Source organism: Paramormyrops kingsleyae, chromosome 15, assembly GCF_048594095.1.
Source record: "Paramormyrops kingsleyae isolate MSU_618 chromosome 15, PKINGS_0.4, whole genome shotgun sequence".
NCBI classification, from domain to species: domain Eukaryota; kingdom Metazoa; phylum Chordata; class Actinopteri; order Osteoglossiformes; family Mormyridae; genus Paramormyrops; species Paramormyrops kingsleyae.
This window is the reverse complement of record NC_132811.1, coordinates 12,354,032-12,367,566: the sequence shown is the minus strand read 5'-3', so window position 1 is coordinate 12,367,566 and position 13,535 is coordinate 12,354,032. Positions and strand designations below refer to the sequence as shown.

Below are 13,535 nucleotides of genomic sequence, written 5' to 3'. Positions count from 1 at the left end.
ATGCGTTTTAAGAAAGAAATAAATAAATGAAAATAAATACATTTTAAAGTGATGTGCGTTCAGGGAAGAGCTGTTATTTACCAGATAATAATATGGTATTATTATCAGCTAATTTTCACATAACTAGAGACCACTTCAAATTTAATTCTGCAAGGGTGGTCCACGCAGAACACAGGTTTCTTAACCCAGGAGTGACAAGAACACAGACAATGAAGCATTACACTCCTTAAGGTGGTCCTTAAGGTGGTCCTTAAGGTGGCGCCTGGCATGATTTATCAAGGAGGATGACCTTTCAGTAACAGCCTGGTCCTCTTCAACAACGGCGGCATTTATGCAACATAGTGGCACAATTTTCTCCTTGCATAATCCAATTTACAGATGGACTCATTTACACATTGCTTTTCCATCTCTCCATTTAATTTACATTTTTAATTTGACGGATTATGGCTATTTAGGAAAAAAAAAGGCATTTCTCACAAAAATGTCCCTCCCCCATACACAACACCCCCTAAATAACACAGAAGTAAAATCAAACAGGTATAATTAAGTGATCAGACTGATCTGAATAACACTGGAGGTGTCATGGCCCTAGTTCATTACTTATGATCCACTCAACAGAGGAGGAACCTATTGGATAAAGTGGAAAAACGGAGCCCTTGTGGAGTGTACCATTCCTGTTTGGGGGGGGGGGGGAACACAAGACAATGTCCATACACCAAGCTCTGAAGCAGAACAGTGCAGATTCCACACTGATCTAAAAGTCATGTGGCGAGACTGGAGACGGCCAGACAGGGGCCTTGAACACACACACATTAAAAGACACACATAGAATCGCAATCTGTGCTTATATATAATACTGTTACTCACTTTCCTGATGCATTTCATTATGGTAATTCATTACAATTTATTCATTTATTATACTATATTTATTTTGTCGGGTGTGAAATATTTAATTTCTCCCTGGGATCAATAAAGTTTCTTTTATCTTTATCTGATTAGTAATATTTCACAATATTTCTCAACGAAATTCAATAAAAAGAAGCGATAAATAAAAACAAAGCAGCTCTTTCCCATCGGGAGCATCTCAGGCCGTCGTTCAGTAGAGGAAGCCCTAGGAAGACAGGGAAGCTGGAGGATGTGGGAGTTTCCCTCCTAACCTGGCTAGACAGAATCAGTCAAAGACGCTCCTGTGCACTCAGGGCCAAGATACCCCTGTTGACAAGCAATATGCGTGTTAACGATTCAACACAGATAGGCAATTAATGGGAGTTCTTAGCGCTTGTGTGTCTTTGATAGCTATGTGACATTCCGATAAAACATTAGAATAATTATTTGAGTGACAAAAAAAACAGATCGATTCAAAAATCTGGTCAAAGTGCCTCTGATGTGATTACATCAGTTCAAAACAATTCAAATTTAGAAGGAAAATGGCCAAAAACTGACAGAGCTGTCATGAATTTATGCAGTGTTGGTACTATTACTGCATATTTTAGGGAATATCTTTTCATGTTAAGATGTTCTGACTGACTTCAGTTACCTACAGTCTCAGATGGTTCCTTCTAAAATAGGGTAGTTCAGAACATGTTAAATCTATAATTTATACAATCAGATCTGAACTGAATGATATTTTCATCAGATCGTATAGAATGACTGTTGAATCGATGCATGTCTGTTCCTTATGTTTAGCTGTATTTTTTATGCCGTATCGTAATCCAAGTATCTGGATGCATATCTTATTGTCTGGGAGGAAGAGAAACACCCGAAAAGGTGAAACTGTATAAAACCATTGCTCTATGATAACACAATATAAAACCAACAAAGGTATTTGAAATTCTACCTTAAGATTTAACAAATTGGCTTCGAGCTCAGGCAGTGCAAGCACAAATATACTATAAATACAGAAAAACACCCGGAGCTAAGGATTTACCCTAAGGCTTGTCTATTACACAGGGGACATGGAACCTAATATCAGAATCCAAATACCCCCCCCCCCCTCACCCCCACCACCACCCCCCTGGCCCGATTCTCATGGTACGTTCCATTTGTTCTAATTCACACTCATTCCCCTGATGTTAGCATGTTAGGCCACACTTACGTTCATTTATTTGGTTGTTTGTTGTGGGCTCTCAGGAATATCATAGTAGTGATCACCTCAGACTAGAAGCACTAAGCATCTATAGAGGGGAGCACGACGTTAAGTTCTTGAATCGCAAAAGTTCTTGTCGTGTAGTTCTTACTGATTAACATCTCGTTTATACCAGCTTTACCTACTTGTAGTTATAGAGTTGACAAAACAGGCTCACATGTACACTGCCAGATATGACTCCTATAAATGTCCAACCATGCGTGTTATCTGAAATACAGCCACTTCAGAGTAAAAGAATGTCTTAACTTGGTCAGAGTCAATGGGGTGGAGCCTGTTCTAGGCAGTCTGGGGCGCAGTCCAGTTCATAATGGGGTGCGTGCACACACACACACACACACACACACACAGTGGGCTGTTCAGCAGTGGGAGGAAGTGAGAGAACCCACATTATACAAGGAGAACATGTAAATTCCCCAAACTCAGAGCAGAGTAAGGATTCAAACCCACAACCCCAGAGGTGTGAGGCAACAAAGCTACCCATTAAGCCACCATGCCACCAAATCATGGTAAAATTTAAGAGCAAAATTAAATACTTAGACAAACAAAATGTCTAAACCTCTGTGCTGAAATTACAAATTGAATGTTTGTGTCACGTTCACCGTTGAAAAGCAACAGCAACTCAAACCGCTGACACATCTCCTATATTGGCTGACTGAGACACAGCAGGGGTAGCCAATCAGAGCTGACCCCTGGAAACACATGTTAGTCAGCTACTAGAGGTAAACAGCCAGTCTTGAGCAGTTAGAGACAAGAGCCTTAGGTATCCGCTTAAGAGTGACATTAATAGGCCAAAAGAAGGTGGTCTCTGTTTGTTGAACTTGAATCCCAATTGGGACTGAGCCAGGTGGACGGGGCAAAAAGCACATCACTGTCAATATGGCCCTGACATTCCTCCCAGGGGCAATCTGATACTACAAAACTACACACCAGTCATTTCCAGACTTTATTCTCCACAGTAGGCCTCCACTCTTATGTTCTGAACTGAAAGAAGAAGAGGCAATTCACAGCTCATTTACTTTAAGCCTAGAATAAGCTGATTAGGAGCAATGAGATCATACAGCAAGGTAACCCTGACCCAGAGGAACTCTCCCACTAGGATCCACATTTTCGACCAGGGGGAAACTGGCTGAAACCTAAAAAACCTACAAAAAATACACCTCCCAAAACCAAGTACCTAAAAACAAGGAGCAATTCACTTAGACAGAAAAAGTAAATCTTTCACCAGCAAAGTTTAAACTCCAAAATTCTGGGAATCATGCTGGCTAGCTGCAGATAGCTGGGATCACCAATCAATAGCCTTCGTCTGCAAGTCACCTCAGAAAAGGCCCATAAAAGGTTCAGGACCATATATGAGGAACTTCCTCCCACTGACTAATGTCATAATCAATGCACTTAGCAAACACTTTAGTTAAATGGAATTTTACACTTAAATATAATAGTACAGTGTTACAAAGTTGGGGCTTGAACAAAAAATGAAAGGAATTCTCTCATTACAAGCCAAGGTCCTTGCGTATTACCCAACCAAAATGTGTTTTAAGTAAAGCACTCGGCTACCAACAAAAAATTTTCCCCTTTCATCTCAACATTAGACAGTTTTAACAGGTGTATTCCACTGAATGCACAGTTCATTCTCAATAATATGAAACAGTGATGACAGTTCTGCCTTTGGCTTCCAGAAAGTTATGTCCGGGGGGGGGGGGGGGGGGGGGGGGCGGTGATACTCACCGGCGTGGCTACGTTCTTCACCGTCACACTGGGTGTGGTCGCTCTCAGTGCTCCGCTAACCCCGTGGTAGTACTTAAAGCAGATCTTCGTTTCCGCTGGCAGGAGAAACGTGCATGAGAAAGAAGAATCAGATTTAGCCAGAGGTGTCTGATTCTCTTCCAAGATGTGACACAACATTCTCAATGACAAAGGCGCAACAGCACAGAAAAGGACTGGAGTGCAATTTCCCAGGAGAGGCCAGTTGTCTTGGGTGCTCTATAGTCCTTGCTTTGGGAGAACTACTATTAACTAGTAAGTTCAAGTCCTACAGGTTATGAAAGGAAGAACATTCCAAAATTTCCCCCTGGGATCAATAATGTCCATCTTAATCTTAAACTTAAAACAGAGAACCAATGCAAAGGGGTGGAAAAAGTCATAAACGGTCTCCCAGCATCCTCTATAGTGCTTTAAATGGACAAAGTCTGTGCTTGGAGAGCATTGTCCCTATAGGCTGGAAGAGGGAGTTTTAACAGTAGGACACATTATACCCAGGGGTGCTAGACAGAATTATAGTCAATGGGAGGAGGACACACAAAGATGTGCACTAATATGTAACACATATACTGTACCTGAATAAAGTGTGGTGACTGACTTTTACTGGGCCATTGGGCAGTGGACAATTACAGAGGGCAGTGTTGTAAGCTAACATCTCTAGGGCTGCAGGGCTCAATGCTTTCTCCTACCCTCTCTTGGGTTCTCCTTTTAGTGACCAAAGACCGGTGATTTAGGGATGAAGGCAGCTCTCTGTGGTTCTGTATGTGTGCCCTCCTTTCTGGGGTGTCCCCTGTCCTGTCCCCTGCATTTCCTCATCCATGCTCAAAGCTTGCCTCGAGCTTGTATTGAAAAAGTCATTACAGAAAATGGAGGGATAAATTTTTCTTTAAAGAAACCACTGACCAATAAAAAATACTCATTACTTTGTATTGCTCCAGCTGGCGAATGCTAACCTCTGCAGTGGATGTGAAAAATAAAGCCAGCTTCCGGATCACAGAAATGAATATCCGTATCCTGAATAGATCCTGTTGATAGGGATGTGGGTGTTTTTGGTACAGAATTCTAGTGTGAACTCCATATGCTAAATAAAACCCATGAAATTGCAAAAATAGACATGTAACCGTTCTGGGGAGGCTGAAGGAAGCTGCGATCCTGACTGCTCCAGTTTCTCCGTCTCTCAGAATAACCCAAAGCCGGCACACTGTCACATTACAAACGGGGACCCGTCTGAGAGAAATGCCATTGTCCTCCCCAGACAGCTCACTTACGCACGAAACTCCCGGAGACATGTTCCATGCAAACAGCTTCGACCAAGTTTAATGATTTATTCAGAGTGTACCGTAAACTCTGCTATTGCATTCGACACACGGGCATCTCTGAATCACCTGTAATGTGGCTGTGTGTGCCCTGTGACAGACTGGCATTCTCTCTAAGATATATCCCTGTCTTGTGCCCTACGGTGCCTGGAATAGGCTTCAAACCTCCAGGGAATAACCACATAAGAGATGGGTGGATGAACAGTATTATTTATTTCAATATTAGCTGAAGACACTCTAGATTCCCAGCAATTTACAAAGTTTAGGTAAACTAGAGATCCTGAGGGTCAGGTTAATTTAATTTGTTAATCAGATTTGCCACGATACTTACACAAATATATATTTAAGCTCTCGTTGGAAAATGTGACCAAAAAAACAGGGACAATTCAGATCCTTCTAGTACATTTTCAAGGCTGAGGCTCTGTTAGAATTTTACCCTACCCAGCATGCTTTGGGGTTTCCATGGATCGAAAGCAAGGAGACTTTTGGGGGAATCTGTTGTTAGGTCTGAGCTTATTCATTTCGCATCACATCTAGAGAAACAAGGAATGATTTTAAACAGGATATAACTAAAATATTAAAGTCTGAGAAGCTTTTACAGCTTCTGACAGTCACCTATACCAGCAGCCTGGTGAGCTGGGATCACAGGTAGTATTTCTGAGCACCGCACACTGAAATTTGGGCAATGTTTCTCATTCTATCGCCATGCTGATTCACATGGTGAGGCTGAACTAATTTCAGGCTATTTCAGACACACAGGACACATACCAGCACACATTGAAGTGTAAATGAAAACTTACTCGTGTCACATATATTTGAAATGACTTTGTGAAACAAAATATCCATCCATCCATCTTCTATACCTGCTTCTCATACATAGGGTTACAGGGGTCTTCACCCAATTCAATAAGCCACAGGCACAAAGCAGTTAATAATCGAGCATGGGGCACCAACCCATTGCTAGGGAGATACACCGTTCATACATATAAAATAGTAATTAAAAAACATATCAAATAAATACATTTAAATAACTGAACATTAACAAACCAAAGATCACATTCCAGGAAACATAAATTTAAAGTCACAGATAATATTTGATCCATCAACCCAATTTCCACTGCAGCAGAACCGCTCGTGGTGAGTCTGGAGCCTGTACCAGGCGGCACAGGGCACACCCAGGATGGGATGTCAGTCCAGTGCAGGGCACACCCAGGATGGGATGCCAGGCAGCTTAGGGCATGCCCAGGATGGGATGTCAGGCGGCACAGGGCACACCCGGGATGGGATGCCAGGCAGCTTAGGGCACGCCCAGGATGGGATGCCAGGCAGCTTAGGGCACACCCAGGATGGGATGCCAGGCAGCTTAGGGCACACCCAGGATGGGATGCCAGGCAGCTTAGGGCACACCCAGGATGGGATGCCAGGCAGCTTAGGGCACACCCAGGATGGGATGCCAGTCCAGTGCAGGGCACACCCAGGATGGGATGCCAGTCCAGTGCAGGGCACACCCAGGATGGGATGCCAGTCCAGTGCAGGGCACACCTGGGATGGGATGCCAGTCCAGTGCAGGGCACACCTGGGATGAGGTGCTAGGCAGCATACGGCACACTCGGGATGGGATGTCAGTCCAGTGCAGGGCACACCTGGGATGGGATGCCAGGCAGTATAGGGTACGGCCAGGATGGGATGCCAGGCAGCATAGGGCACACCCTGATAGGATGCCAGGCCAATGCAAGGCACGCCGTCACACATCACGATCAGCTTAGAGATCAATTCACTTAACCTCATGTTTTTGGAAGGTGGATGGAGGTCAGAGGATCCATAGGGAACCCGCAGAACCTCAAGTCACGTTTGCTGGTCAGGGTCATGGGGACTCCAGTAGCTAATGGCAGGCAGCACATTACACAGAGCACAGACACAGGGTATAGCCTGCATGGGGTGCCAGTCCATCACAGGGCACTCACTCAGCACAATCACACACTACATCCGTCTTTGGACTGCACAGGAAATCTGCATGAAGATTGAGAACTTCAAACATCATCAACCCTGGAAATGTAAGGTCACCAGGCTGCCCAGAAAGCCACTGCACCCTCTCATGGAAATATTCTAGAATATAAACACACAGCACACCCTTGTGCAAAATAATTGAAACAAGTTGTCACACACACATGCATGCAATGGCCGGGGATCTGCTAGTCTGCACAGCCAACGGGCAGAGACTGTGCCGGATCGGCTCCCCATCCTGGCTTATTCCCATACATTTTTTATCAATCCACCAGGTCCTAAATCCAGACCCAAGGTGATAAATATGAATTAATACTCTTAGCTTCTTAACTGCGTTCAGTCTGTCTGCAACTTGTTTTAATTAATTTGCACAAGGGCGTACTTCATATTTAAATATGGCTGAAAGGTGGCTAGGTATCATCGATGCTAGAACCAGACAGATCTGTGTTTAGGTGAAAACACAGAACAAAGGAGTGGAGGACACTAGACTGACTGTCAGTTTCATTAGATTCAGCCTGAAGGCTGTTTTTATAGCGCTCTCCTTTGAGTATTTCACCCTCACTTTGCGCTGTAAAGCACAGAAAGCAGCCAAGAGATGGCATGTTAACAATCCAGAACCATGCAGCACCGGGGATTTCACACAAGCTGTGACGTGACCACTTACGCTCTGCGAAGTAGGAGCAGGAATCGATCCTCCACACGATCTGGCCCCTGTGGGAGCCGTTCACCCCGCGGTTCTTGTAGTCCAGAAAGTTCTCTGACAGAACCTCATCTGGAAAGCGGGACACACACACACACACACTGACTCAAAGCCCCCATCTGTCTGCCTTGTGCTTTTAATTGTCTATTTTTGTTTCTCCATTTGAGGAGACACTCAATACATTAAAGCCTGGCGATAAAAAGGGAATACAGTCCGTGGCTAATATGAAAAATAAACTCAGAGGCACTAATGCTGCAGACGCCTCCGAAATACACCCAGGTCTTCTGCAGAACGGCTGTCATGCTGAGGCCCAGATAAGTAACGACTCGAAGATGCCGAACATCAAGGAAGCTCCTTCTCACCCCGGACTATTACCACTGCTGCTGGAGTGCGGCGTTACCACCGGGAAGGATGCTCATTAGCTACAAACGGTTCACACAGAAACAGCGGGGATGGACTCAAAGCTGAATCTGCGGTGGGGAAAGGGCTCCAACGAATCATACGATATGAGCCAGACAGAGGTACACTAATGAGGAAAACTGCACTGACCTTAATCTGTTTGAGAACAGCCAAATAGATTAAAGATGGGGAGGTTTACTATAATGTATGCACTGTAGTTTTTTTCATGCCTTTTCTGTGGCATCTTCAGGGGCGGATTAACTTATCTGAGGTTCCTAGGTTCCTCAGCACAGGTGTTGGCGATTTCAAGATTCAAGAATTTATTGTCATATGCTCGTGGGAGTTGTACTTACACAGAAATGTTTACAGGGCAGAAGGAAAAATGATTGGTTGAGAGAGATAGAGGTAGGTCCAAGCGACTAGAGGAAGCAGGACCAACCAATCCAATGTCTTGGCCCTGCCTCCTCTAGTTGCTTAAATCTGCCTCCTCTACAATCTGACTGGTTATCTCTCTGAACCAATCATTTTTCTTTTTTCCCTCAGTACAGTTTTGTGTAAGGAAAACTCCCACGTATGTCGTGTACAGAGTAAACAGGCAGTTCTAGTATGCAAAGAAAATCTTGCTCTTCTTGTCCTTCTGGCTACCGGTAAATACAAATTAACCAAAAAAACAGAGATCTCAAGTACAAATTAAGGTATTTTTAGTAAGCTAACAAATGCACTTACGATAATGACAATAAGTATATAGCCAGTATTTAAATAACCGATCCATTTTTCATACTGGTTTTGCCACGGCCCTAGAGTACAGCCTAAGCCTGCGCATTAATCCACCCCCAGGGGTCTTACTTTTCAAGTGAATCTGCTGCAAAGCCGGCCATGATCTGCTGGCTTACCGATGAGGTACATGCCAATCCAGTCGCCTGCATCCACCTCCTCCTTGATGTCCCAGCAGAGCACGATGTCCTGCGATTGGCCGATGGTGCAGACGGAGCTGCTGACCGTGAGGGTGGAGCGGCTGTCGCAGGTCACCAGGTCGGCGTCGCTGGTGGAGCGCGGCAGGGCGGCCCCGCCGCCGTGGGCCTCGCCGTTGTGGTACTGCTCGGCGTTGTAGCTGTACCGCGCCGGCTCCTTGCAGCGCCGCCGGTTCTGGGAGCCCCGCGTGGGCGACGCCATAGCCGCCAGACCCAGGAACCTGTTCTGGTACAAGTTCTGGGAGAGACCACGGGGAAGGCATCGCAGGTCAGGCAAAATGGAATCAGGGGTGCCGTAAAGCGCTGGGGGGGTTAGGATGATTCCACGGTGATTCTTGAGTGACAGGGCCCTAAAAAATTTGGAACATGATTGGACTGGTCTGAGTTGGGGGCCCAAAATGATAAGCTGTCATGGGACCAGTGTTCACATGTCATGCTACTCATGGTCTAACTATGAAATAATGAATGATGCAGCCCAGGAGACACACATAACTGTCCTGTTTAATGAATACATTCTGTATAATGGGTAACCAGACATCTAACACTAGGCATAATGTTATAATATAATGTAACATAAAACAGTCAGAGACAATAAGACAGGAAAGATATGATATGTTAGCTGAGCATGTGTCACTCGGCGCCCGGGCAGCTCTAGGAGTTTACATTCGGTTACATTCTAAGGGCTCCGAAAGGGTTACAAACCATCCTAGCTGTCCATCATGTGGGTTCTCATTCAGCATAGCCTGACAAAGACTAAGCCAGGCACCCAGCAGCTTGGAAGAGCGCCAGATTGCGGCAGATGCTGATGGGGTGGGGGGGGGGGGGGCGGGGGTGTTCCTGTACGGCACATGCTCTTATAAACTTCAGACAGCCATATAAATTCATGACACATGGCCGAGAGGGTGACGGGTTTTGCTACGAGGCCTCCAGCACTGGCGGAATCCACAAAATGAGAATGCAAATGAAGGGAACGACACGGCTACGACACGGCGGCAAAGAGATACGGGGGAGATATTTCCTCATTTCTCGCTTTGTTATTCTCTCATCCTGCACACAGAGAGGCAGGAGAAAGTATCACATGATCCTCAGGACGAATTTAGTCTTCCCCCAGAAACTTTGATTAGCACAGTGCAATAAACCCAGATAAATATCTATCCCGCCTGTGTTTGGATTTGTTTACTGGCGCTTGTTAAGCTCCATGACCCCCACTGTGCCTATCCCACCTGCTTCCACTCAACAAGGGCAACCAGCTGCCATAATTGAAGCCGACAGGAACAACACATTATAAAATAAATCAATATTCTCTGTAAATGTAAGATATCATAATAATACAACGTCAAGCATAGAGGCAAGAGAGGAAAGGTATGAAATGCTTAGCTAAGCATGTGTCAGTAGATGCAGGGGCAGTTCTATGTGTGGGGGGGAATAAGAGAGACCATAATTCATAGAGAGGGGCCAACCTTGTCATAGCCAATGATATAGTTTGAATTGGTGAGTGACAGGGAGGGGGCACTCTAGGGACCAATCGGCTTTCAGCTGGGGGCTGAGCATCTGAGGCCCTGCCCCTGTAAAAATGAGTGCCATTAGTTTCATCTGAAGTGCTTCATAAGATCTGTATTTCAGTAAACTAAACATTTTTATAAATGAAATGTGTAAAAATGCTACTTTTCAGGAAACATTAAACTTGCGTAGTATCTGTCTTCAAGCTACTTATTTGCGTCAGGGACACAGGGGAGCCTGGGACCTATTTCGGGCAGCATAGGACAGAAGGCTGGGGTACAAGCCAGTCCCTCACAAGTCTCACCCCAGCATACACTATGGGAAATTCAGAGACATGCCTTGGGACACCTGCACGACATGGGGAGAACATGCAAATGGCAGACATGTGGAGGGGCGGGGCAACAGTGCAACTCGTGCATTATAAGTCATCCAGATGAGTGATGAGTTGGCCCAGAACAAACTCTTCGAGTCTTCCGGAAAGGTTTTGTGAGTTTTGGTGCTCTCAGGTATCAGGGCCGCATACCCAGTTCCTGGATCTATAAGCATCTGCTCCAAGGTCATCGCAAAGAACACAGTAACTGGCTGAGCCTCCAGTTGCTAGCATTACACTATGAAAGGGGGGACGACAACATTTTGGAGATTTAGTGCATACTTCCTCTTGCAGCTGGGACCCATCTCCTTGTAAATGTGTCCGGTTTAAGCCTGCAGGCCCCTCTACCCATCTATCCTGAGCAGAATTCATCCAAACTCCATTAAAAAATCCACCCAGAATCAGCGATTCACATGTGATGTGTGGGCAAAGGTTTATGGATAAATATTAAAACATTCAAGAAGCATATTCTGCCCAAGAACACATGAATTGTTCAAGGTCAAAGCAAATGCTTTCAGTGTTACTTGAAGGATTTTTGGGTTCCCAATAGAAGGGAAAACACAATCTTCTCTCCTTTGAGGTCTGAGAACTCTTCCAGCAAGCAAATCACTGTATCTGATTTTGAGCTGTGCTTACATAGTCCTGTATTGCTTATATTGTTCACAGCATAAACATAGTAATCCATCTATTTTGCCATTTCCTATGAGAAATGTTCCAGTAAGCAAGTCCCATAGTGTTACTGTCTGAACCAGCAACCTGGCATACTGTCCTAATGTCAGCTAAACCAACTGGACAAAGAAACAACGGAGGGGACAAGCTCCTAATGAGTTACTTTACATTACTTTCCATACCATGGTTGGTTTCAGAAAGTAATGTGGACATTGTGCCAATTTGTGGATGGAGGAGCATTTATAGGAAGCTTTCATTTGTGGGTAAATCTATACGTCATATAAATGAAAGGAAAAAGCAGCACCTAAAAGGCTTTCAAGGACACCCCATCCAGGGTGCCCTATTCCATTGTTCTCTGTGTTTCCCGGGATTGGCTGCAGGCACAACGCGACACGGCACTCATGGAAGATGGATGGATGGATGGATGGTTTCAAATGCATCATAATTGACATCGCCATGCACCAACAGAGACCACATCTATATATAATATTATAGATATTATAGGTTTCAAACCTGAGTGTTTGTGTAGTAACAGACCTACCTGGGCGAACCTGGAAAGCTCCTTGAAGTCCTGACAGCTTAATATCAGCCTCTCCATAGATGCACTATTTGTTTTATTAGTAGAAGAGCCTACTGGAGTTTAGCGAAGTGATTGACATCTTGTGATGTCATACTGTGTTTTTTTCATAAAGTCACTCAGAATAAACTTCTTCCTTTTCAAGGCAAACAGTCAGGGAGGTGTCCTGTCAACCTCTCATCATTTTTTTACTGCTGAAAAGCTTGGGCCATATTTATAAATATATTTGAAAAATTCATGAAGGACCAAAAAAAAAACATAAACCATCTGTCCATCCATCAATCCATCTCTTTTTCTCCAATGTGCTTTTCTCATTGAATTTCACAGTAAATACAAACCATCCATCCATCTTCCACAACCGCTTATCTGCTACAGTAGGGGCAGCCAACCCCCAGTCTACAGACTAGTACCAGTCTGCAGACCAGAATCAATTGGGGTAGAGTTGCCTCCTGTCCTGTATATTATGGGATTGTATGGTACTGAAAAATAAAATGCCCTGTCCCATGTGTAGCCACGGAAATAGGAGATCTTTCCCACATTCCCATGTATATTGCGTTGCCCCCCCTTGGTAAATTTTACCAGCTCTCGTTTTACCAGCTCATGAAATTTTTTGTATGACATAAACCGCAGACATCAAAAGGTTGGGAATCCTTACATCACACGACGACTGTCTTTATATAAACTAGCATATTTTAATTTTATGAGCTATTATAAGCTAGATATTGGTTAATACTCGTTACATTAAGACTGAGCAGCACAACAATAAGCACTTATTAAGAAATATTAGTGGTGCGGCACTGTCTGTGCCTGTCTGTGCCTTTTAGCATTTCTTGCATTAGTGAAAAAAACAAGCGAATCAGCAGGCTTCTTACTGATCTGAGACTGGGGGGGGGGGGGGGGGGGGTCTTGTACATCACCCCAGTGAATTATTTTCGCGAGACGGGAGTTTTAGAATCAGCAGACTAAGTGATTTCAATCTCCAAATCCAGTTTTACTCTGGGTTACTTCCTGCCTGGGGACTGAAGCTCAATCCTCCATAATACACTTTGATTTGCTTAGCCAAGAAAGCCACTGTTGTAGTTGAGAAAATGCAGTGGAGACAACAGTTCATCAGGCCATATGGTA

The 13,535-nt window shown here is 44.5% G+C and overlaps 1 protein-coding gene across 3 annotated transcripts in view; it reads right to left on the bottom strand.

Annotated features, from left to right (window-relative positions):
- The window catches only part of LOC111854418 (E3 ubiquitin-protein ligase HECW1), an 82,441-nt gene that overhangs the window by 52,045 nt on the left and 16,861 nt on the right, over window positions 1-13,535 (bottom strand). For all 3 annotated transcript variants that reach the window (XM_072699832.1, XM_023832341.2, XM_023832342.2), the window contains exons 4-6: window positions 9,217-9,532; window positions 7,889-7,996; window positions 3,872-3,966 (exon numbers count right to left, since the gene is read on the bottom strand). In XM_072699832.1, coding sequence (XP_072555933.1) covers window positions 3,872-3,966; window positions 7,889-7,996; window positions 9,217-9,532 — 519 coding nt within the window. The remainder of the gene's footprint in view (window positions 1-3,871; window positions 3,967-7,888; window positions 7,997-9,216; window positions 9,533-13,535) is intronic.